The sequence below is a fragment of the Vipera ursinii genome, assembly GCF_947247035.1.
Source record: "Vipera ursinii genome assembly, chromosome: 1".
Classification (NCBI taxonomy): Eukaryota; Metazoa; Chordata; class Lepidosauria; order Squamata; family Viperidae; genus Vipera; species Vipera ursinii.
In genome coordinates, this window is record NC_139512.1 from 357,503,876 (window position 1) to 357,529,621 (window position 25,746).

At 48.1% G+C, this 25,746-nt stretch overlaps 1 protein-coding gene and 1 long non-coding RNA gene across 6 annotated transcripts in view; both read left to right on the plus strand.

Annotated features, from left to right (window-relative positions):
* Positions 1 to 16,993, plus strand: part of SSH2 (slingshot protein phosphatase 2) — a 471,054-nt gene extending 454,061 nt beyond the window's left edge. For all 5 annotated transcript variants that reach the window (XM_083379660.1, XM_083379661.1, XM_083379657.1 and 2 more), the window contains exons 12-15: positions 432 to 578; positions 2,103 to 2,303; positions 10,382 to 11,267; positions 14,063 to 16,993. In XM_083379660.1, coding sequence (XP_083235786.1) covers positions 432 to 578; positions 2,103 to 2,303; positions 10,382 to 11,267; positions 14,063 to 15,901 — 3,073 coding nt within the window. In that variant the 3' untranslated portion in view covers positions 15,902 to 16,993. The remainder of the gene's footprint in view (positions 1 to 431; positions 579 to 2,102; positions 2,304 to 10,381; positions 11,268 to 14,062) is intronic.
* Positions 1 to 25,746, plus strand: part of LOC310632899 — a 339,863-nt gene that overhangs the window by 223,586 nt on the left and 90,531 nt on the right. The window lies entirely within an intron of this gene.

Genomic DNA, 25,746 nt, shown 5'->3' on the forward strand with positions numbered 1-25,746 from the left:
AAGGCGAGACTAGAACTCACCGTCGCCTGGTGATTTCCTTTTTCCTTGGCAAAAAAGAGATCATAAAAAGCAGGCACGACCCATTCAATAATTGCCCTGCTGATCAGCGGAGATCCTAATCCGAACGCTTGTTGTCAAGCGAGGATTAGTTTGAGAGAGCAGAGAGAGGCAGTTTGGCCTAGCGGTTAAGGCACCAGGCTAGGCAGCGGGAGGCGGTGAGTTCTAATCCTGCCTTACCCTTGAAAGGTGACTTTAAGCCAGTCCCTCTCTCTCTCAGCCCAGCCCACCTCACAGGGTTCTCGTTGTGGGGGAAAGAGGAGGAGGAGGAGGGAGGTGTGTCGGATACGGGTCGCCCGCTTGCGTGATTTGTAAAGAGAATTCAGGATTAAGGATGATAAACGAAGAGTACAGCCTCTCCCATTTGCCTGCAGGGTGCGGTATATTCTGAACGTCACTCGTGAGATCGACAATTTCTTCCCGGGAGTTTTTGAGTACCACAATATCCGAGTTTACGACGAAGAGGCGACGGATTTGCTGGCTTACTGGAACGACACCTACAAATTCATCTCCAAAGCAAAGTCAGTCCCTTTTTTTCTCCCTACGCTTGCTTTTTCTGTGCCGTTCATAAATGGCCTCCTGCGGTTGCTTTAATTTATTTTGCGGCCTGGAATCATTCCAGAGCAGGGCTGGAGCAACTCCCAGAATTCCTGAGCCCTGCCCAGCTGACTCGGGAATTCTGGGAGTTGAAGTCCACAGGTCGCCAAGAGGGGGTAAGTTGCCCGTCCTTAAAGAGCCTGGGGGGGGCTGAACCCCAGCCAATGGCTGGATTAAATCAGCCTTTAAGGGTGATTAAGAGCGGAAGGAGGATATTCCACCTGGTTAGGGAAATGTGGTTCTTCTGAGAACCTTGTCTGCTTAAAGGTGGTTAAGAGAAGCCCTTCCCAGTTAGTGCTCCAAGGCTGGGGGTGCAGACCCCCCGCTTTTGGGAGACACAGCTCTGCCACAGAAGCCTGCATGTGCAATAAGCAGGGGTGTCCCTAGAATGTGGTCAAAATGGCACACTAGATTGAGAGAGCCAGACAAATGAGACAGAGAGATGTGACAGACAGACAGACAGACAGACAGACACAGAGATAGATAGATAGATAGATAGATAGATAGATAGATAGATAGATAGATAGATAGATAGATAGATTGATTTAGATGATTAGATAGATAGATAGATAGATAGATAGATAGATAGATAGATAGATAGATATAGATTATAGATAGATAAATTGATTGATAGATGATAGATAGATATAATAGGATAGATAGATAGATAGATAGATAGATAGATAGATAGATAGATAGATAGATAGATATAGATAGATAGATATAAATAGATTATAGATAGATAAGTTGATTGGTAGATGATAGATATAATAGGATAGATAGATAGATAGATAGATAGATGGATAGATAGATAGATAGATAGATAGATGATAGATAGATAGATAGATAGATAGATAGATAGATAGATAGATAGATAGATGATAGATAGATAGATATAAATAGATTATAGATAAATAAATTGATAGATGATGGATAGATAGATAGATATAAATAGATTATAGATAGATAAATTGATTGATAGATGATAGATAGATAGATAGATAGATAGATAGATAGATAGATAGATAGAGATAATAGAAATAGAGAAAGGTATAGATAGATAGACAGAAACGCTAGATATAGATAGATAATAAAAATAGAGACATTGTAGAGAGACAGACGGGCACTGTGGATATAGATAATTGAAACTGTCTATAGATACATGGACAGACAGACAGACAGCTGATAGATAATGATGGACAAATTAAAGATAGCTGATAGATAAAAGATAAATAGATGACAGAGAGAGAGAGATGGATGGATGGATGATGGGCAGACATTTCAGCAGGTGTGGGGTGGGGTGGACAGACGGACGGATTTCCCCTGCTTGTGAACCTGAGGCGGTGCCAGACTGGTGTGTGTGTGTGTGTGTGCCTTCTGGGGCTGGGGGTCCCTCTCTGCCTCCTCCTCCTCCTCCTGCAACCGTCCGCCTGCCCGTCCCCTCCTAGGAAGAACGGCTCCAAGTGCCTGGTCCACTGCAAGATGGGCGTCAGCCGTTCGGCCTCCACCGTCATCGCCTACGCCATGAAGGAGTACGGCTGGAACCTCGACCGGGCCTACGACTATGTCAAGGAGCGCCGCAGCGTCACCAAGCCCAACCCCAGCTTCATGCGCCAGCTGGAGGAATACCAGGGCATCCTCCTGGCCAGGTGGGTCCGCTTGCACACACGGGTCCTCGTTTAGTGACTGTTCCAGGTCACAACAAAAGTGACTTGATAACCAATGTTCACACTTGCCACCGTTGCAGCGTCCCCGTGGTCATGTGATCAAAACTCAGACGCTTCGGCCACTGGCTCGTATTTATGACTGACAGTTGCCGCATCCCAGGTCACATGATCAAAATTCAGACACTGCGGCCACTGACTCATATTTATGACGGACAGTTGCAGCGTCCTTCACGGGATCACGTGGTCCCCTTTTGCGACCGTCTGACAAGCGAAGTCAATGGGGGAGGGGAAAGCCAGATTCACTTCACAACCGCGTCACTAACTGAACAACTGCAGTGATTCACTTAACGGCGGTGTCAAGAAAGGGCGTAATACGGGGCAAAACTCACTGAAGATCTGCCTTGCTTAGAAATAGAATATTGGAGCTCCATTGTGGTCCTAAGTAGAGGACTACCTGCATAGGGTCATCCTCGTGCAGGGGGTTGGACTAGAAGACCTCCAGGGTCCCTTCCCCTCCCTTCTGTTACCCGCCTGTTATTTCTCATGCAAAAGCCTCAGGCTTGTTTTTGTAACAAGAAACCAGCCAGTCTGACAACCTGTTTTGTGTTTTCTTCGGCCGGGGGGGGGGGGGTATCCCCGCTTTCAGCCACGTGGCTGCCAGATGCCGTGGGCTTGAATGTCAGGGGGTTTCGAAACCGTGTGGTGAAGCAACAACTGGCCAGAAACGGGACCGAAGGGAAGAAATTTGAATAATAATCCTTTATTGATCAGCCCGTGGGCCGTAGCAAGGGGGAGGTTTCCCAACACACATTATACTAAAATGCAGTGAAAACAATCTAGAGTGGAATTAGTTAAAACATAATTTAGGATAAAATAGAAGTAAAACGCAATTTAAAGTGAAATGGGGACAACACGCGTTTTTAAAATGAAAGGAGAATCAAACACGGCGATTTAAGAGGTAGGGAGATGAAATAGGATAAAATGGTATTTCACTCTCGCCCCTACAATCCACTCTCACGTTTGCCGAACCATTTTGCTCAGGGACTGTGCTGTGTTAAATGTAATTTTCTTTCTTTCTTTTTTGTATAGATTTCATTAGTTTTTTTATAGGGTTAGGAATAAGGTAGGGTCGGGGTTAGAGTTAGGGTTAGGGTTGGGGTTTTCCCAAATAACATTCTCCATATTTAGCAAACAGCACAACCTCTGGGTTCACCTGTTTAACAAAGCATAATAGATCACAGTCAATTATCATAAACAATGTGTTAATTAATCACTCAATAGCCTTCTTCTTGCTAATAGATGTGAAATGGAATTTGAATCAGGGAAGAGATCAGAAGACTCGCATTTTGGCCAACCTCGGTGCAGCCGTGGCAAAGAAGAGTGCGAAAGTAGCATACATGTAGCCGGCCTTTCAGAATGCAGAACGGGAAGGGACCTTAGAGGTCTTCTAGTCCACCCCCACCATCACCCTAACCATTTCAGACAAAAGGGAGTTGTCCAACCTCTTCTTAAAATCCTCCAGTGATGGAGCAGCCATAACTTCTGGTGGCAAGCTGTTCCACTGGTTAATTATCCTCACTTTCGGGAAATTTCTCCTGAATTCCAGGTTGCTTCTCTCCTGGATTAGTTTCCATCCGTTGCTTCTTCTCCTGCTTTCAGGTGCTTTGCGGAACAGGTGGGAAACCCACCCACCCCCCCCTCTTCTTTGTGGCAGCCCTTCAAATGTTGGAAAACTGCTATCACGTCACCCACAAGGAGGTCTTATGTTCTCAGCCTTGCCAATAACCAGCTTGGCTGCATACTTTTAAAAAGCCACCGCATGTTATTTAGTTAGTTAGTTTTATATACCGCCCTATTCCCGAAGGACTCAGGGCGGTTTACAGGGCAAAGTTAAAAGACAAAGGCGTTGGAGGCTGTTGAACATAGAATATCAGAGTTGGAAGGCCCCCTGGAGGTCTTCTAGTCCACCTTCTACCCTTTCAGACAGGTGGCTTTCCTGTCTCCTCTTAAAAGCCTCCAGTGATGGAGCACCCACAACTTCTGGTGGCAAGCTGTTCCACTGTTTAATTGTCCTCATCGTCAGAAAATTTCTCCTTAATTTTTCTCTCTCTGCTCAGTTTCCAACCATTGTTTCTTGTCCTGCCCTCTGTTGCTTTGGTGAATGTGACCACCTCCTCTTTCTGGCAGTCTCTCAAAATACTGGGATGCTGCTATCATATCACCCCAGTTTCTTCTTTTCTTTATAGACAAACCCAAGTCCTGCAGCCGTTCTTGGTTATGCTTTAGCCTCCAGCCCCCTGATCATCTTAGTTGCTCTTCTCTGCACTCTTTCCAAAGAGTCTCAACTTTTTTTGGGGGGGGGGGATTGTGGCGAACAAAACTGCACGCAATATTCCACGTGTGGCCTTTCCAAGGCATTATTAAAAAGAGAGAGAGGTGCCCCCAGGTGGGCATGGGGCAAAACGTTGCAAGCCATGCAAAGGGATGGGATAGGATAGGATATAGAACGGAATAGAAAATATGGAATGGAATAGGATAGGATAGGATAGGATAGGATAGGATAGGATAGGATAGGATAGGATAGGATAGGATAGGATAGGATAGGACAGGACAGGACAGGACAGGACAGGACAAGAGAGGACAGGACATAATAGAAAAGAAAATATAGGATAGGATAGAACAGAAAAGAATAGAATTAAAATAAAGAATAGAATAGAATAGAATAGAATAGAATAGAATAGAATAGAATAGAATAGAATAGAATAGAATAGAATAGAATTAAAATGAATAGAATAGAATAATGATAGGATAGGATAGGATAGAATTAAAATAAAGAATAGAATAGAATAATAGAATAGAATAGAAATAAGAACAGAATAGAAATAAGAATAGAATAGAATAGAATAGAATTAAAATAAAGAATAGAATAGAATAGAATTAAAATAAAGAATAGAATAGAATAGAATTAAAATAAAGAATAATAATAATAATAATAATAATAATAATAATAATAATAATAATAATAATAATAATAATAAGTTGGAAGGGACCTTGGAGGTCTTCTAGTCCAACCCCCTGCTCAGGCAGGAAACCCTCTACCATTTCAGACAAAGGGCTGTCCAGTCTCTTCTTAAAAACTTCCAGTGTTGGAGCATTCACCACTTCTGGAGGCAGGTGGTTCCACTGGTTAATTGTTCTAACTGTCAGGAAGTTTCTCCTTAGTTCTAGGTTGCTTCTAGAATAGAGCAGAGCAGAGCTAAAAGGGCCCATGGAGCCAATGTCTCCCAAAGTCTCTGCACCCCCAACAGCCTTGCAAGCCCAGCCATGTGTGTGTGTGTGGGGGGGAGGGGGGAACAGGGCAAGGTGCCACCGGGCCCGGCTGACTTGACCGGCCCTTCCCCTCGGTCACGGCTGGCGGCCGCAGGATTGCCTGGCCTGTTTTTGCCGCTGTGTTCCTGGGAACAGATGGCCAAACAGGACCAGCAGCTGACCGCTGGCAGAGCGTGTGACCTGACGGAGCGTCCGCTAAAGACACAAAAACACCCTCTGGGTCTCCATTGCCCTAAGCAACCTGATCTCTTGAGGCTTCGGATGTTGATCCTGGCCGGACTGTGTCCGTCGGTGTTTTCTCCTTCACCTCTCCTTGCTCAAGGCTCCAAAAAAGCTTGCACAATGTTGTTGTTGTTGTTTTCCCCCCTCTGCTTCTCTCGCTCACTGACGTGCAGGTAATCCTCCACATAACAACAATTCATTTAGTGACCATTCCGAGTTACAACGGCACGGGGAAAAAGCGACTTAGCGCCGCGTCTCACGCTTAACGACCGTTGCAGCATCTCCCCCGCACTCACGGGATCCAAATGCGGGAGCCTCGGCAACCGGCTCAGATTTACGACGGTTTGCGGTGTCCCGAGGGGGGGGGGGCTCACACGATTCCCCCTTTGGCGACCTGACAAGCAAACTCAACGGGGGGGGGGGAACCCGGATCTGCTTAACGACCGTATTGCAAACTCAACAATTGCACCCATTCGCTTAACAGACAAGGCAGGAAAAGCCATAAAATGGCGGGTGGGAGGGAAACTCCCCTAGCCCACTTCTCGTTTAGCGACATAAATTTGGCGTCAGTCGAGCACTCCTTGTATTTCTTTCTCCCTCTGCTTCTCACTCAGCGACGTGCAAGTAGCCCCCGACTTAACGACGACAACTGAGCCCCAGGTTTTTGCCGCTAAGCAAAACAGTTCTTTAGCGACCTTTCTGGCCACAGTTGTTTTTTTTTTATTGAAAAGTTTTTCAATACATTTTATCTTTAACAAACCAACCCCTCCCCACCCACCCACCCCTTCCCAACCCAACCCTCCCCCCTCCCCTTCCCCCCTCCCCGACTTCCCAGAGCTAAATACAAGGTATAAAAGTAGAAACAATCATAAACTAGCGAGCCTTGGTGGAGCAGTGGGCTAATGCCTCCTTAAGTAACACCAGCTGCCTGCAATGAGTGCAGGTTCGAGTCCCACCAGGCTCAAGGTGGACTCAGCCTTCCGTCCTTCCCAGGTAGGTAAAATGAGGACCCAGATTGTTGGGGGCAATTAAGCTGACTTTGTAATAATGCCGGTGGGGGGGGGGGCGAAAGCCCTAATAAGCAGGCATATACATAGAATGAAGGCTATTGCTAAGCACATTGGTTTGTGCTTAAATTGTAAGCCGCCCTGAGTCTTCGGAAAAGGGCGGGATATAAATGGGATTAAAATAAATAAATAATAAAATAAATAAACTACCATATGCTAACAACAATGAACTATTAGGTCTACCGCACTTTAGCTCTTATAAAATGACTACAAGCAATATAAATATCACATCGATACTTATTCAAATGCTAAATGAAACTTTTTAGTCCCATATTTATTCTGGATATAATCAATCCATTTTTTCCACTCCATAATATAACGTTGTTGCGAATGGTCCTTCAAATACGCCAAAATCTTTGCCATTTCCACCAGGTTGGAAACTTTTAGAGTCCATTCTTCTTCCTTCTTCCAATATTGCCCTACTAAAAGTCTTGCTGCCGTAATTAAGTTCAACATCAATTTAATGTCCACAACAGTAGTATCAGTAATAATACCCAGTAAGAACAATTGCGGAGAAAACTTTATCCTTCTCTTAAATATCTTCTGCATATTCCACCAAATTTTGATCCAAAAAGCTTTAACCTTTTTACAAGTCCACCACATATGAAAATACGTTGCATCTTCACCACCACACCTCCTCTGGCCACAGTTGTTAAGTGAATCCCTGCAGCGGCTAAGTTAGCAACCCGGTTCTCGTTCGAAATTTTTGTTTGCTGATCCAAATATTATAATAAAAAACGGAAAAGAAAATGATAGGAAAATAAGGGAAGGGGGGAAGGGGGGGAAAAGAGAGGAAATGGCTCGACTTCCAACTCCTTTTGGTGGAGTAGAATAAGGTGATAGCATCAAACCTCAACTTTTCACTTTTGCGTAGTAATATAAGCTAGCCGTTTTTGTCACGACGAGCTTATCTAATCCCAAATCAAAGCTCCATTTCCCCCCCCCCCCCACCTCAGGCAGGAAGTCCAGAAGCGGTTTCCCAGTGTTGGCAACACGATTGTTGTTTTTTTTTATTAAAGAGTTTTACAAAAACAAAATTTTACAATATATCCCCAAATCCCTCCCACCCCAAACTCACCCACTTCCCCCCCCCCACTTCCCAGAGCTAAATACAGGATTATAGTTACAATAATCATATTCTAAATAAAAATTATGCATAATATACAATTAACCAAATTCATAATGTGCTTTAACTCCCCTTTAATATAACTACAAACAACGTGCCAATAACAATATCCCACTAAAATCTACTCATAAGCTACATGGAACTTTTTAGTCCCATATTTGTTCTGAATATAATTTATCCATCTCCTCCAAACTGAAATATATCTTTCCTGTGAATGATCTTTCAAATAAGCAGAAATCTTAGACATTTCTGCAAGATTCGAAACTTTAAACACCCATTCTTCTACAGTGGGCAAACTATCCTTCTTCCAATATTGTCCCACCAGTAACCGTGCTGCTGTTATCATATTCAACATCAAATTAGTTTCTTTAACATCACAATCTACAACAATGCCCAATAAAAACGATTGCGGAGAAAACTTTATCTTTCTCTTAAAAATCTTTTGAATGTTCCACCAAATTTTAATCCAAAAAGCTTTTATATTTCTACAAGTCCACCACATGTGAAAATAGGTGGCTTCTAAACTACCACACCTCCAACATTTGGCAACACGATTGTTAAGTGAATCTGACTTTCCCACCGACTTTGCTCCTCCATAAAAGGTGATCGCATGACCTCAGGACACTGCGACGGTCATAAATACGAGCCCGTTGCCAAGCATCCGAATTTGGATCACTTGACCATGAAGGGGGTGGGGGTGGGGGTGTTGCGAGGGTCGTTTAAGTATGAATAACGGTCCTACGTCGCTTTTTGGCGTGGCGTTGTAACTTCAAACGGTCACCAAACAACTGGCACTAGAAAAGAGTACAGCTGGAAGGGACCTTGGAGGTCCTCTAGTCCAGCCACCCACTCAGGCAGGAGAACCTATACCGTCTCAGACAAGTGACTGTTTAGCTACCTCTTCTTAAAAACCTCTAAGGATGGAGCGCCCACAATTTCTGGTGGCGAGCAGTTCCGCTGGTTAATTGTCCTCACTGTCAGGAAGTTTCTCCTTAGTTCCAGGTTGCTTCTCTCCATGATGTGTTTCCATCCGTTGCTTCTTCTCCTGCCTTCAGGGGCTTTGGAGAATAGCTTGACTCCCTCTTCTTTGGGGCAGCCCCTGGGATACTGGAAGACTTCTATCATGCCCCCCCTCGTCCTTCTCTTCCTTAGACCAGGCACCCCCAATTCCAGCAATCGTTCTTCGTATGTTGTAGCCTCCGGTCCCCTGATCATCTTTGTTGTTCTTCTCTGCACTCTTTCCAGAGTCTCAAGATCTTTTTTGTAGTATAGTGACCAAAATTGGATGCAGTATTCCAGGTGTGGTCTTAGTAGGGTTTTATAAAGCGATAGTACCATGTTTCCCCGAAAATAAGACCGGGTTGTTGTTGTTGTTTTGCCTCCAAAAGAAGCACCTGGTCTTATTTTCAGGGTAGGCCTTACCTCATCTCTGGCACCGACAGACAGCACCACCCAGCCGGTCCACTTTTTCTGGGGCCGAAGTTCTGCAGCTGCACTTGGGCCTGCATTTTGCAGTCAGGCCTTTCCAGAAGGCCTAAGCAGCCGAGTACCGAGCTATGGATTCAATCCATAGCTTGGTGATCAGCTGCTGAGGTTTTGCAGAACCGAGCTACGGATTGAACTCATAGCTCGGTTCTTCACTGCACAGGCCTTCTAGAAAGCCCTGTGGCTGTGAAATGCAGGCCTGGCTGCAGAAGAGGCCTCACAAAAAGTGGGCCGGCGAGGAGAGGCCTGGCTGCCAGGTAGGCGGGGTGTGGGGTGCATAGGGCAAACCCACCCACACACCCCCGCCCTAGCTTGATTTTTAGGTGTGCGCCCCACCCTAAAACTAGGGCTTATTTTGGGGCTAGAGCTTATATTAGGCCCACCCTCCAAACTCAAGCTAAGGCTTATTGTTAGTGTAGGCCAGGGGTCTTCAAACTTGGCCCTTTGATGACTTGTGGACTTCAACTCCCAGAATTCCTCAGCCAGGCACACTGGCTGAGGAACTCTGGGAGTTGAAGTCCACAAGTCATCAAAGGGCCAAGTTTGAAGACCCCCAGTGTAGGCCTTACTTTTTGTGGAAACACGGCAATACTTCGTGTGATCTTGATTCTATGCCTCTGTTTATGCAACCCGGGATTGCATTCGCTTTTTTGGCTGCTGCTGCTTCACACGGCTGGCTCGCCTTTAAGCAATCATCCAATTGGACTCCAAGATCCCCTTTCGCAGTTACTCTTTTTTGAGCCAGGTCTCACCCAATCTGTACGAAATAAAATAAATAAATAAACCCTTCTCCCTTCATTTTCTCTCTGTCTCTCTCTCTCTCTCCACAGCAAGCAACGCCACAACAAGCTCTGGCGCTCGCATTCCGACAGCGACATCTCGGACCACCACGAGCCCATCGGCAAGTCGGGGATGGAGGTCAGCAAAAAGGAAATCACCACCTCGGCCGACCAGATCTCCGAGAACCGGTCTTCCAGCAGCCTGGTGGCGGTGCCTGTGGGGATCGGCGCCAGCCCGCACGGACCCTTGCTGTGCCATTTGGGCTCCGGCCCTTTGGCCAATCTTCCGGGCAAGGAGAGGGTGATCCAGCTGGAAATTGCGCCCCGGGACTTCGACGCCGAGCAGAGGGAGGACCAGCTGAACTTGAACAACCTCAACGGGTGCCCTACTGGATGCTGTCCGGGCAACGCCGAGTCGCCTCTAGACAACTGCAATCCCTCCGAGGCGTTACTGGAGCAAGGGGATGCCTTGAGATCGGCCAGTGGTTTTCCGGACTTGGCGGTGGACGAGTTAGAGAACGACGCCCTCAAGCCGGGAGACGGCAACGTCCACCTGGTGCCCATGGAGGAGCTGGAGTCCTGCTTGCGAGACACGCCCAGCCCGCCCGGTAACCTTTCTCAGCCGGACGAGGAGGAGGAAGAGGAGGAAGAGGAAGAAGAAGAAGAAGAGGAGGAAGAAGCCAGAGCTGGAGATTTTGGCACGGATCGGATTGACTTCTTCAGCGCGTTGGAGAAGTTTGTGGAGCTGTCGCAGGAGAAGAGGCCACGGGCCTCGTCCAGGGCGGAAGACCTGGGCAACGGGCGAAACGGCACTCCCCGGGTCTCTGGCTTGGAGCTGCTGCCTTGCGATCCCGCCGAGCAGGCCCGGCGAAGCGCCTCGGCGGGCAGCTCCCCGCAGGTCTCGGAGGCGTCCTCTCTGGAGGAGGAGCAGCTGAAGGTATCCGAGGCGGAAGGGAGAACGTTTGGGTGATCCCCGTCACTCCTAGGAGTTTCTCAAGCAGGGCTCTCCAAACCTGGCCACTTTTAAGACTTGTGGACTTCCATTCCCAGAATTCCCCAGCCAGCCATGATGATGATGATGATGATGGCTAGGGAATTCTGGGAATGGAAGTCCACCCATCTTAAAGCATGTTGGCTGGGGAATTCTGGGAGTGGAAGTCCACAAGTCTTAAAGCTGGCTGGGGAATTCTGGGAGTTGGTCTTAAAGTTGCCAAGTTTTGGAGACCCCTCTTTTGAAGTGGAGTATCCTCCGCTGGAGGCGAGGTGGACCCTCGCTCTCCTGGCCTTCCAGAAAGGTATAAAAACCGGGCTCTGCCACGTTGCGTGGGGAGCCCAGCGGAGCAGGCAACGTTTAACAGTGTTTAATCATCCTTGCCTCATTTTAAAACTTCAACCTTTATATTTTATATACCGCTCAAAAAAATAAAGGGAACAGAAGATAAGACATCCTACTATTAAATACAGTACATTGTGTTGTTTAAGTGTTCCCTTTATTTTTTTGAGCGGTATATTTATATATGTTTTGATATTGTATTCTTTTTATTGTACACCAGCCAGCCAGAGTCCCTATCATAGGAAAATGGGTGGTTCAAAAATCAGATAGGTAGCTGGGTGGGTGAGTAGATAGACTGATGGATGGAGAGAGAGATGATAGAGATAGATAGATAGATAGATAGATAGATAGATAGATAGATAGATAGATAGATAGATAGATAGACAGACAGACAGACAGACAGACAGACAGACAGACAGACAGACAGACAGACAGACAGACATATTAGATAGATGGATGGATTGATGGAGACAGATATGGATAGAGAGAGGATGGGTGGATAGAGAGACGATTAGAATAGAATAGAATAGAATAGAATAGAATAGAATAGAATAGAATAGAATAGAATAGAATAGAAAATAGAATAGAATAGAATAGAATAGAATAGAATAGAATAGAATAGAATAGAATAGAGAATTATGGGAATAGAATAGAATAGAATAGAATAGAATAGAATAGAATAGAATAGAATAGAATAGAATAGAATAGATAGGAAAGATGGATGGATGGAGGAAATGGATGGATTGATGATGATTGATAGAGAGAATGAATGGATGGAGAGAGGATAGATAGAAAGATAGATAGATAGATAGATAGATAGATAGATAGATAGATAGATAGATAGATAGATAAAATGGATAGATAGATGGATTGATGGAGACAGATATTGATAGACAGGGGTGATGGATAGAGAGGATGGATGAATGGAGAGGATAGATAGAATGGATAGATAGGAAGATGGATGGATGGATGGGGAAATGGATGGATTGATGATGATTGATAGAAGGGGGATGGATGGATAGATAGATAGATAGATAGATAGATAGATAGATAGATAGATAGATAGATAGACAGACAGATAGACAGATGAGAAAGCGAATGGGAATTAACCCTGACTGAAGTACCATCCCTTCCCCTTTTGTGCCGGGGGGGGGGCACCAGCACTAGCTTCCCCTCTTCCTCCTGCTGCTTGGCATCTTCCCAAATTGCAGCGTGCCCCCAGAAGAACAGCCCGGTGGATGCACTTCCTGGCCCCCCTCCCCACCCCCAGGACTTGGGGAGGGGGCAGTGGAGAGTCCTGGTGGCGCCCAAGCCCCCTTCTCCAGGCTGGGCCAGGCAGCTGCCCCCGGTCCCTTGGCTGCTGGCGCCCTCTGCTGGTCAAAGAGTAGCCACAGAGCCAAACGGCAGACTTGCTCTGTGTGTATGTGTGTGTGTGTGTGTGTACGCGCGCGCAACCCTGTCCCAGAGCCCCCTCCCTCCCTCCCTCGCTTTTTGCCAGATGAAGACCTCCGCCACATTTGCAACCCAGGAAGGAAGAGAGTCTTGGTCATACTGATTGTGCCTTGCCATTGTTGATCAGGTTGCAGGTTGTCCTCGACTTACGGATGCTCACTTAGCGACTGTTTAAAGTTGTGATGATCCAGATTTGAAGTTAAGTCTCCCTTCCTTCCCCACTCCCCCTCCCCCCGGTCCCATGGCTGCAGTTCAGGTGCTCAACATTTACAGGGTAGCACAGCGAAGTGGCCAAATTTAACTGTGGTTTTCCCCAAGCTGGCATTTGCTTCTCAGTTTTTGACAAAAATGCAGCGTTTGCTTAATGGCTACAGATTCACTTAACAACCGTTGCAAAAAAAAAAAAAAAAAACTACGGCCCAATCATGACTGCACGCTGATCGTACGTAGAAAAGTCAAAATTCAGAATTACAGGCCCTCCTCCAGTTGCGACCATAGTCGGGCCCCAAATTTCTGCCGCTAAAAGAGACATTTGTTAAATGAGGTTGGCCCCATTTTGCCACCTTTTCTTGCCACCGTTGCTAGGCAGTTGTGAAGTTGGCAACACGGCCGTTAAGCGAATCCGGCTTCCCCTGTTGGCTTTGCTTGTCGGAAGGTCGCAAAAGGGGATCAAACTGACCCCGGGACATGACCGTCGTAAATGCGAACCAGTTTCCAAGCATCTGAATTTTGATCACGTGTCCATGGGGATGGTGCAACGGTCGTAAGTGTGAAAAACGGTCGTACGTTTTCGGTGCCGTTGTCACTTCGGTCGCTAAATGAACCACTGTAAGTCGAGGACAGCCTATATGCAACGTGGCCTGATTTGATGTTGAAGCCTTATTTGGATTGTCACCAAATTAAGGTTCTTTTTTCTGCTTTCTCTCTTCCTTTTTTTTTTTCCTCAGCTCTCGGAACCAGAGGCTCCCGTGGGCCTGATCCGGTCCCATTCGCCTGTCATCTCGGTCAAAGGGATCGTCACTGAGATCGAGTCGATCCATCAGGGAGGATCGCAGGGACCAGCCAAGGCAGAGACCGCCAACAATCCACTCCCAACGTCCAAGAGGACCCCCCTCCATGAGACGCCTGCCGAGGCGGCCTGGCCTTGGGACAGCAAGCACGGGAAGGCCGAGGAAGCAGGGGACGCGGCTGGACCCGTTCCGAAAGAAGCGGCTCGGGAGCCTTTGAAACCGGATCCGGATGGGTCTTCCTTGCCCCCGATGCTCGCCTCTAAGCCAGAGGTGGAAGGAAAGGGCTTGGCTGAAGACCCCGCAGACGCCCGAGTCCTCCCCGGGCCCAAATGGTGTCCTGGTTCTGTCCGACGGGCCACTCTGGAGTTCGAAGAGCGTCTACGGCAGGAGCAGCAAGATTTGCAGCACGCTCCCCCCGTTGCCCTCTTCCCCGTCCGGAAGAATTCCAGGAACGAGTCCCCCACGTCCGACCCGAGCGCAAAGGGCAAGAACGAGGATCCGCCTCACGAGCCGGCCCAGTTCCCGAAGAGTAACGAGGTCTTGAGGACAGGCGGCAGCTGTGAGATGGCGACCGTCCCCAAACCGCCATCGGAAGCCTCTCGCCCACCAGAAGTCCCTGCGGAGACATCGGGCGTCACCCACGAGCACCGGATGGTGCTTTGGATGGAGGGTGACGAGGGTCTTCCTCTGCTCAACCCCCTCCCCAAGAGAATCGAGATCATCGAATACACACCTGCTCTGCCTGGCACGGAGGGGGCCGAGAAGGGGACCACCACCCGGATCCCAGAGAAAACCCTGGATGAAAACTGCAACACCACTTTTGGCTCGGAGATGCCGCGATGCAGCCCGGATTCGTCCGGGACTCCAGAACAGGAAAACGGCCCCTTCAACAAAGCCCTCTTCTCTTGGGGGAGCCCCAAGGAGACGGACAAGGAGGCGGGGGAGATGGGGGCACCGTCCAACCCGGCAACCCCCTTCTCTCCTGCCAACCTCGCGAGGAACTCCCCTCCACCACCTTCATGTGGCCAGCACCGTCTCGGCCTGGAGGGGGTCACTCAGGACAGCACAAGCACCGAATCTGAGCCGGCTCCCTCGGGGGGCTATGCTGGAAATGGGCACTTCTCCCTGGAGGAGAGGGGAAGGGGTTCCTTGCCCTGGACACGCTGGACCCCCAATCCGGGGGAAAACCCAGACATCTGCGCAGCACCGCCTCTCCGCTGCCCTTTCCCTCGCCGTTCCAGCTGCGACGGTTGCGCCAAAGACGACGGCCAGGGGAGCAGCCTGGTCAAGCAGCTGGCGAAAGAACTGGAATGCCGCTTGCGGCAAGCCGGGCTGACCGCCCCGTCCCAAATGAAGCGCTCGGCCTCTTTGGCCAAACTGGACTGTCTAGGCTCTCTGAAGGACGACTTGCCCCGTGGCTGCTGTCTGTCCACCGGCGCCAGGCCGGTCTCGCCAGAATCGCTCCGGGTCCCCATGCCGGATCCGGCCATCTCCTGCTTGGCCATCCTGTCTCCCGAGCCCACGAGGCATTTGGTGGAACCGGTCAAGCTGTGGGAAAGCTTGGCCCTGAGCCGGCCGGTGGAAAGGCCCCGGGCTCAATTTGCCCAAGACTTCCCCCCGACCTGTGGCCCCCCCGAAGGAACGTGGACTTGGCGCCACGGCCCGGCCCAGCCAGCCGGCCTCTCTCGAAATCCCCCCGCCAGAACTCGACTGCCCAGGAAGTTAAAAAAATCCGAGCGGAAACGAACCGCCAACCCCGTCTATAATACGATGTGATCTCAGATTCCCCTCCCTCCCCTTCCCCCTCCTTCAAACTTTTCACAATTCCTGGGTTGTGTGTTCTTCAAATTGGCGCAGATGTAATATATACCGAAACATGCACTTTATTAGTTAGGTTGAGTTGTTTTTTTATATATATATATATATATATATATATATACATATATAGATCTATATATGTGTGTGTATGTATGTTCTTTTATTTGTACGGTTCCTCCTTTTTTTGCATGTACATTTTCCAGGTGGGCTAAAATTCAAGCTTTGTTGTTTTTTTTTTGTTCGTTTAAAAAAAAAAAGGACTCCCCCATCCATTGTTCTCTTCTGTTTTATCTCGTTTTGTTTTTCATTGGGTGGTTTTTTCTTTTCCTACGAAAAGATTTTTTTACCTCTATTTTTTTTCCAGCTTTGTCTTAAAAGAACACTCTTTCTTTTGCAAATCAAAGGGGCGGGGGGGGGGAAGAGGCTGTGGGTTTTATTTTCCCACCATCACACTCATGCCGTTGTAGGGTTTGGGGGTGTGCAAAGCCTCCCCCCCCGCTCTGCTAATTAGAGGGTGGGGGCTCGCACCCCCCCCCCTCCTTGAGGGTTGAACCCCTGGACCCAAACAGTTATGAAGTTTTATTTCTCTCTCTGCTCACCTCCAAAGATGTCCGGGGGAGAGGCCACAATTTTGCAGCACACGCGCGTCAGGACAATATTTTTGCACCCGTTAATGCCACTGATTTCCACCATGCCAACTCCTGTGGAGCCCCCCCCCCCGATGCATTTGAGGAGGGGGTGCAACCCCACCCACCCACCCACAGGGTTGTTGGCTGGAGAGGGCCGGTGTCCGAACCTTGTCTCCGATTTTCTCCTTCCTCTTCCCCTCCCCCCAGGAAGCCCCCCCCCCGCAGCCATGGTGTGCCCCCTTCCCTTAAAAACATCTGCCCACCTTTGCAAGCTGGCAGGGAAGCCTCTTTGCCCGTGCGTGCCCACCCACCCAAAGGCCTCTGCAACACGGCGGGCAATCCGTAGCTTCGCCCGCTGTCTCCGTTTGCGGGCTTGCAAGCTCCCCTTTGCTGAAAACAGCCCCTTTTTAGCCACCAAAAAAAGAGGAGGCATATATATATATATATATATATATATATATATATATATATATATATATATATATATATATATATATATATAAATTCCCCTTTGCTGAAAACAGCCCCTTTTTAGCTGCAAAAAAAAAGAGGACGCATATATATATATATATATATATATATATATATATATATATATATATATATATATATATAAATTCCCCTTTGCTGAAAACAGCCCCTTTTTAGCTGCAAAAAAAAGAGGACGCATATATATATATATATATATATATATATATATATATATATATATATATATATATATATATGTATATGTATATGTGTATATATATATATATATGTATATGTGTATATATATATATATATATATATATATATATATATATATATATATATATATATATATATATATATATATAAACAAAATTTATTTTCCGGAACAGGTGTTCTTTTAAGGCAGGCGTTGGGAAAAAATATATATAAAAGGGTCCGATTCTCCGGTTACTTGAATAAAACGGTGGGCCTTCTCAAAACTTGCCGGCTATCTCTCTCTCCTTTCTCTCCACTGTGCAAAGCTCTGGAAGTGGGGGTGGGTGGGGTGGGGTGGGCTCGTGGGTGGGTGGGTGTGTCTCCTTGCCTTTCCCTTCCCTCCCCTCCCATCAAGCACTTCGATTAGAGTCCAGAAATGAATTAAGAGTAGGGGGGGTGGTTACCCCTCTGGGGTCCCGTTCCCCCCAACTTCGTGTCACCAAAACATGGGGAGGGGGGAAAAATTGTGCGTGTTTGTGTTTCTGTACATAATAGGACTTATTATAAAAAAAAACGGGGTGGGGGGGTGGGGATTTTTGTCCTTAGCCCCCCCCCTCCCTTTGTCCTACTTCAAGAGGCTAACATCTCTTCCGTAAACTGGAAAATCCATTTTTTCTTTTTCTTTCCCCCCCCTCTCTCTCCCCATTTAAACCGAATTCTCTCCGGTTATTTGCGCTCCCCTTTGGGAATTTGGCTGGACCAGGGGTAGGCAACCTCGGCTCTTTTAGGACTCATGGACTTCAACTCCCAGAATTCCTGAGCCAGCCATGCTGAGGGGAAAGGGAGAGGTTTCCATACTGAGCCACGCTGGCTCAGGAATTCTGGGAGTTGAAGTCCACGAGTCATAAAAGAGCCAAGGTTGCATACTCCTGGTCTAGGCCTAGGCCGCTTTATGACACGTGGACTTCAACTCCCAGAATTCCTGAGCCAGCCATGCTGAGGGGAAAGGGAGAGGTTTCCATACTGAGCCAAGCTGGCTCAGGAATTCTGGGAGTTGAAGTCCACGAGTCCTAAAAGAGCCGAGGTTGCATACTCCTGGTCTAGGCCTAGGCCGCTTTATGACACGTGGACTTCAACTCCCAGAATTCCTGAGCCAGCATGGGGGAAACTATGGCCCCTTCATGACTGGTGGACCTGAGCCAGCCATGCTGAGGGAAAAGGGAGAGGTTTCCTTGCTGAGCCACGCTGGCTCAGTAATTCTGGGAGTTGAAGTCCACGAGTCATAAAAGAGCCAAGGTTGCGTACTCCTGGTCTAGGCCTAGGCCGCTTTATGACACGTGGACTTCAACTCCCAGAATTCCTGAGCCAGCCATGCTGAGGGGAAAGGGAGAGGTTTCCATACTGAGCCAAGCTGGCTCAGGAATTCTGGGAGTTGAAGTCCACGAGTCCTAAAAGAGCCGAGGTTGCCTACCCCTGGGCTGGACCATTTGATAGTTACCAACTGCTTTGTTTTTTTTAAAAAAACAACAACAAATATTTGAAAATTAGGAGGGGGCGGGTTAGTTATTTTGCCAGCTGGTGCCAAAACGCATGTGAGTTGTGTGGGGCTGTTTTGATTTGTGTGTGTTTTTTTTAATTTCCGTGGTTTTGGGGGGTTTTTTCGCCTTTGGATCGACCCCGTTGCGTTAACCTGCCTCTCCGAGATGCTTCTCTTGGTGTTTTGTCGTGGACGGGTGTGCGTGGCGCGATGCTCCTTCCCGTTCCTTTCTCCCCTCTTTTCTGGAAATCAGGGTTTTTTTCCCCACGACGGCTGTCGCGTCACACTTCCGGCAGGGCGGAATGTATTAATGCACTGAAACGTTCCTTCCTCTTCCCCGCCACCCGAAGAAGAAGAACCGTGTCTGGATTTTTATTTTTATTTTTATTTTTTACACGCTTGGGCAGGCCGGGAAAGTTGCCGACTCTGTCCTTACTACTTCTTCTTCTTTTTTCTTTCTTTTTTAAAAAAAATCATTTATTTCTTAGAAGGCTAAGAAACCACATCCAGAAAAACCTGTCGCGTGTTGGTTTTTATTCTCTTCCTGTGGACTCGGTAGATCTCCAGACCAGTTGAGGGCCAGAAACTTGAGGTCCACAAAGAGATTAAGAGAGACCCCTGGTGGATTGCACCCCAAAACTTTCCGGGAAGCGGGGTGCTCTGTTCTTCTTCTCTTGGGACTTATGATAGGTTTAAGCGGGGCGCTTGAAACGTACCGTCGACTTCCCAGCTCAAGAGGGCACCCGTCGGCAGGAAGGTATTTTTTTGGGGGGACGGGTCCGGTCCCCCTTCTCATAAAGGTCTCCGAGTCTTAACTTGAACGTTGTGCAGATTGTTGTAGCTCAGCTTGGCCTGGTGGACTTTTGAGGGTGGTGTAGAGTTAATTTTGGAGGAAGTACCCCTTTTTTTTTTTTACCCTCCAAGCCCGGCTGGATGCCCACACCCCTTAATTGCGAGGAGGGGGCTTCTCTGTGGCTGGAATGGGTGAACTCGCCGCAACCCGTCTTCCGACGGGACAATTTGCTGTCGTCGACTCGCCGCGAGACAATTCCAGGCGGGATAACTCAGCGCGATAAATGTCACCCGCCACGGTTCCTTGGACAATTACATCGAGAAAAATAGAAATCAAATAACGTCCACGGAAGCGTGGTGGATAACATTTGTCGCATTGAGTTATCCTGCACAGAACGGCGAGTTAGCAAGTAGTGAGTTAGCCGCAACGAGTTGTCCTAGACCAGGGGTAGGCAACCTTGGCTCTTTTATGACTCATGGACTTCCACTCCCAGAATTCCTGAGTCAGCATAGCTGACTCAGGAATTCTGGGAGTGGAAGTCCATGAGTCATAAAAGAGTCGAGGTTGCCTATCCCTATCCTAGACCATGGGTAGGCAACCTTGGCTCTTTTATGACTCGTGGACTTCCACTCCCAGAACTGGCTGAGGAATTCTGGGAATTGAAGTCCACAAGTCATGAAGGGGCCATAATTCCCCCATGCTGGCTCAGGAATTCTGGGAGTCGAAGTCCACGAGTCATAAACCAGCCAAGGTTGCCTACCCTTGCCCTAGATCCTTCCGTGGCCACCGTCAGCCCAGCTAACCACCAAGATTGGAGGGCTTTAAATGAGACACACACACACACACACACACACACACACACACACACACACACACACACACATCACGATCCATCATCCTTCTTGCTCTTGAGTGGGACAAAAAAAAAATCCAGGCCTGCCTGAATAAATTGGAGCAGAGAGATAATTCAGGAATTCTTCTCCGATCGGTTGTTGCGCTGGTGACTTTTCCGGGCTGCTTTAAGAGAACCTTAAAATTTTGATTTTTCTCCCTTTTTTTTTTTCCTTCTCAAAGAAAGAAGCCGTCGATTGGATCTTGAGAGGGGTGTGTGTAGTGGGGGGGGTTTTCTCCCCGTTGGATCACAGCCAGCTCCCGGTTTTGGGGGGGGGTTTTCTCGCACTGGTGCCAAAAGTTGGAGCCCCTTCTGCCGTCTGAATCTCACCCTATCCCCAAAATTTTGGTTTTTATTTTACGTTTCTTTCCCTGTGCAGGCGGCGAATTTAAAAATTGCACCCTCCGGGGAGCGGTATTTTAACCCAAGAGCGAGAAACGGGGGAGTCTGTATTTGGGGGGGCAGGGACCCCAAACTATTCACCTCCATTTCTTAAGTCATCAGGGGGGGGTCTCTTCTGGAAGCGAAACCTGCACTTTGCAGCTCATTGGAGGGGGGGTCTTTTGAGAAGGGGAACTTCAGCCTTCTGTTCATCCAGTTGCACCCCAGACTCGGGCAACCCAATATCTGCAGCCTTGGGGGGGCAGCCTCCCCCCCCCAACTCCCTTTTTCTCACAATCTAAACCAAGAGGGCCGGAAAAGCTTTGCAAAAGCTCTGGCTGGCTTTCGGCTTAAATTGATGTCGATTGATGAAAAAACTCAGGCCGATCGGATCGGATTGCTGTTTGTTTTTGTTAAAGGGGGCAATTTTTTGGGAGGGGGGAAATCTCTCTCCAGCAGTCCCCATTTCCTTTCCCCCCCCAAAAAAGAAAAAAAACCACCCTTCATTTTTCACTGCACTGTCAACCTTGTAGAGTCTGAGAATTGGACGCTTACGGGAACCCCCCAACAGGCGAGCGAGCGGCATTTGTACCGAAAGCGCGAAGGGGGATATCTTGGCGAGCACTGCAGCATTTCCCAACCTTGGTCCCAGAATTCCCCAGCCGGTCCTTCCGGCTGGGGAATTCTGGGAGTTGGAAGTCCACGCCTCTTAAAGGTTGAGAAACACGGAGCTTCTCTCGAGCTTCTCTCACCCGTTGTGCGTCCCCCCCCTTGTAAGAACTGAGCATCCTCAGCCTCCCAACACCACCCAAGGGGGGGGGCTTTGCTATTTCCCCCCCCAAAAAATGGGGTCCTTGCCCCAGCTGAAATTGTAACCCCGGGCCCATCTTCCCCTCGATCCTCACAGCCACTCCAACCCCCCATCCAGACCAAAAAGACCCCCCCCCTTTGACGGGCAGCACAGGAAGGCTACCGCCACCACCACTATTCTTTCCCCCCCTCCAGATGTTTTGGAGGATTGGGGGGGTGTTTTTCTCATCTGGGGTCTCATCCGTCCAAAGGCTTTTGCAAAGGCTCCCCGGTGCAGCTTTGCTCCAGCGAAGGACCCACCTGTCTTTTGGAATTGGGGGGGGGCTAGCTGTAATCTGTAGGGGTGGGTGTCTTCTCCAAACGGGGATTTGCATTTTTGCAGGGTGGGCAGAAGGGGTGCATCCTGGCCATCGTAAAATTGGGGTGTGGGTGTGCGTGTGTGTCTGTCTGCAACGTGGGATGGGGTGGGGGTCTCTCCAGCAACTTCGGGACAGGGAATGGGGGGGGAACCATGTTCGTCCCCCTCTTTCCCTTCTTCCCCTTCCAACCTGTCTCTCCCCCCCCACCCCACATCCTCTGGGCTCCCTCTCTCTCCCAGGGGCTTCTAAGATAGACTGCCTGGACACAAGGATGCTCGGCTGTTTTTAAATGTGAACTCCCAACCTCCACGGGGGCTGACTCCATGTTCTTGTTACTGAATAAATTTTTATTTTGAGAACCAGCAGACTCTTGTGCTTAGTGGAGCAGGGATGGAGGTCTCCCAAACCAAAACCTTCCCGACTTGGGGTTTTTTCCAGGGGGTCCTCAACTTACGACCATTCGCTTAGTGACTGTTCAAAGTCACAACGGCGCTTTAAAAAAAAAAAGCAACGACCATTTTTCGTACTTAACGGCCGTTGCAGCCTCCTCCCCCTGGTTACCTGTGATCAAAATTCAGACACCTGGCAACCGGCTCGCATTTATGACGGTTGCAGCGACCCGGGCTCGCGAAGTGGACGGGGAATCTGGATTCACTTAACAACCCTGTGACTCACTTAACAACGGCAGTGATTCCCTTAACAATGGTGGCGGCAAAAAAAGGTCGTAAAATGGGACCAAGTTGACTTTACAATTGTCTTGCTTGGACTCGATTGCGATCGTTAAGTCGAGGACTTACCTGTATGCTGGAGTCGACTTTGGACTCAACTGTGGTCGTAAGTCGAGCACTTACCTGTATGTCCATGTGTTGAGCCTGATTCACAGGCCGACAAGCCACAATAGCTGGCTCCTGAGCTACAAAGCCAGAAGCATGCCAACCCCATCTAGGCTTGGGCGGGTTGTGTGAAGTTGACCCACAATTATCCAAATCGAGCCCAGAGTGGCTGGTGGTGGGTTGCACCCCCTTTGCACATCAGAATCACTCATTTGTGAAAGGGGTGGCTGCATACATTTAGTCCCCGACTTGCGACAGCTCCTTTAGTGACCATCTGAAATTATAAAGGCATTGGAAAAAGGGAACTATCTACCTTTTTCACACCTACGACTGTTGCACGATTGCACACGTTCAAAATTCAGCTGCTTGGCAACTGACTCACATTTATGACGGATGCAATGTCCCAGGGTCCCCTTTTGTCAATAGGTGGGGGGAGCCGGATTCACTTAACAATGATGTGATGAACTGAATCGGTGCAAGAGACTGGACAGCCCTTTGTCTGAAATGGTATAGGGTTTCCTACCTGGGCAGGGGGTTGGACTGGATGACCTCCAAGGTCCCTTCCAACTTTATTATTATTAATGATTCTCTTAACAACTGGGGCAAAGCAAAGTTGCAAAAATCCAGCAAAATTGACCTAACAGATGCGTTGCTTAACAACAAGGGCGGTGATAAATAGAGGACTATCTGTAATTCAACAAATAAATAAATTTCTATGGCAAAAACTTAAGGCCTTCGGCTTGTGCGGCAAGACTGTGAAGTCCATATTTTTGTAAAAAGAACATTAACTCAGAAATCCATATCAAAAAACATTCACTTCTCCTGTAAAGGAGAATTATGCAGTTCATTGCACGGCAGTATTTCATCCCAGTTACTAAACATGGATCAATGAGTTATTTATATCTCATCTATGTCCTTAATAAAGGCGTGGAAGGCAGTGCAAGTAACCGTTGACTTACAACAGGGAGCAGGATTTCCCCTCTTGATAGCGTTTTATGAGGTTCTAGAATAGAACACAACTATACAAAAGCAAATAACAGGACACAGTGGGGAGGGTTAGGGGAAGAACGGAGGAGGAGGAGGAGGAGGAGGAGGAGGAGAAAAGGAAAGAAAAAAGAAAAGGCATTGACTTCCAACTCATTAGAATAGAATAGAGCCGGAAGGGACCTTGGAGGTCTTCTAGTCCAGCCCCCAATCTTATCACATTCTTTGATAAAGTGACCAAATTAGTAGACCAGCAAAATACTGTGGACATTGTATACCTAGATTTCAGTAAGGCATTTGACAAAGTAGACCACAACCTACTCCTTGGTAAATTAGGAAAAGGTGGAATAGACAAAATCACCACCGGATGGATCTGTAGCTGGCAGACAAGCCTTACTCAACGAGTAGTCCTCAAGGGCACTACATCCACATGGAGAGAAGTAAGCAGTGAGGCACCACAAGGTTCCGACTTAGGCCCAGGAGTCTTCAACATTTGCATCAATGACTTAGATGAGGGAATTGAAGGGGAACTCATCAAATTTGCAGATGACACCAAACTGGCAGGAGTAGCCAACACCCCAGAAGACAAGCTCAGGATCCAAAAAGATCTTGACAAACTCGAACCATGGGCCCTGTCCAGCAAAATGAGCTTCACTGTGGACAAAAGCAAAGTTTTATATTTAGGGAGGAAAAAAACCAAAGGTATAAGTACAGACTGGGCAAGACCCGGCTCCAAAACAGCCACTGTGAGAGGGACCTCGGAGTCCGAGTGGACGATCACTTGCCTATGAGCCAGTTGTGTGCAGCAGCAGCCAAAAAAGCTAATACAATCCTGGGTTGCATAAACAGAGGCATAGAATCAAGATCACGCAAAGTGTTAGTACCGCTTTATAAAACCCTGGTAAGGCCACACCTGGAATAAAGGTAAAGGTTCCCCCGCACATGCGTGCTAGTCGTTTCCGACTCTAGGGGCCGGTGCTCATCTCCGTTTCAAAGCCGAAGAGCCAGCGCTTGTCCGAGGACGTCTCCGTGGTCATGTGGCCGGCATGACTAGACGCCAAAGGCGCACGGAACGCTGTTACCTTCCCACCGGAGTGGTCCCTATTTTCCTACTTGCATTTTTACGTTCTTTCGAACTGCTAGGTTGGCAGAAGCTGGGACGAGTAACAGACGCTCACTCTGCTACGCGGCACTCGGGATTCGACCCGCCAAACTGCCGACCTTCCGATCGACAAGTTCAGCGTCCTAACCCACTGAGCCACCGCGTCCCTTGTACACCTGGAATACAGCAGTCAATTTTGGTCACCATACCGCAAAAAATGTTGAGAGAGGGATGGAGGGAGGGGAGGAAAGATGGAAGGAAGGAAGGAAGGAAGGAAGGAAGGAAGGAAGGAAGGAAGGAAGGAAGGAAAGAAAGAAAGAAAGAAAGAGAAAGAAAGACAGAAAGAAAGGAAGAAAGAAAGAAAGAAAGAAAGAAAGAAAGAAAGAAAGAAAGAAAGAAAGAAAGAGAGAGAGAGAGAGAGAGAGAGAGAGAGGGAGGGAGGGAGGGAGGGGAAGGAAGGCTTCTTTTGTTTCAAAAACTTGACCCTCACCCTTTATTGTCACTTTTTCTTTCTCCACACTGGTGCCCATTAAAAATGAAATTTGGGCTTTGGCACAATCGTCATAAAATGTCGTAAAAGGCAGCCCCATTGCTGAGGGTCAAAAGTACACCTCGTGGCTACACCAAGAGCCCCCAACCGCTAGGAATTTGAGTCCGGGTCCGTCAGACCCCTGAACCATCCCTATGCCACCCTACCGTAAGTCAAGGACCAGCAGCAGCTTCCTGGACCACGTCCTACTTAAGAGATGAAGGCCTGGTTCTTCCACTCAAAAGAATTCACCACTGCCAGAAACCAATCCCGCAACTCTGAACA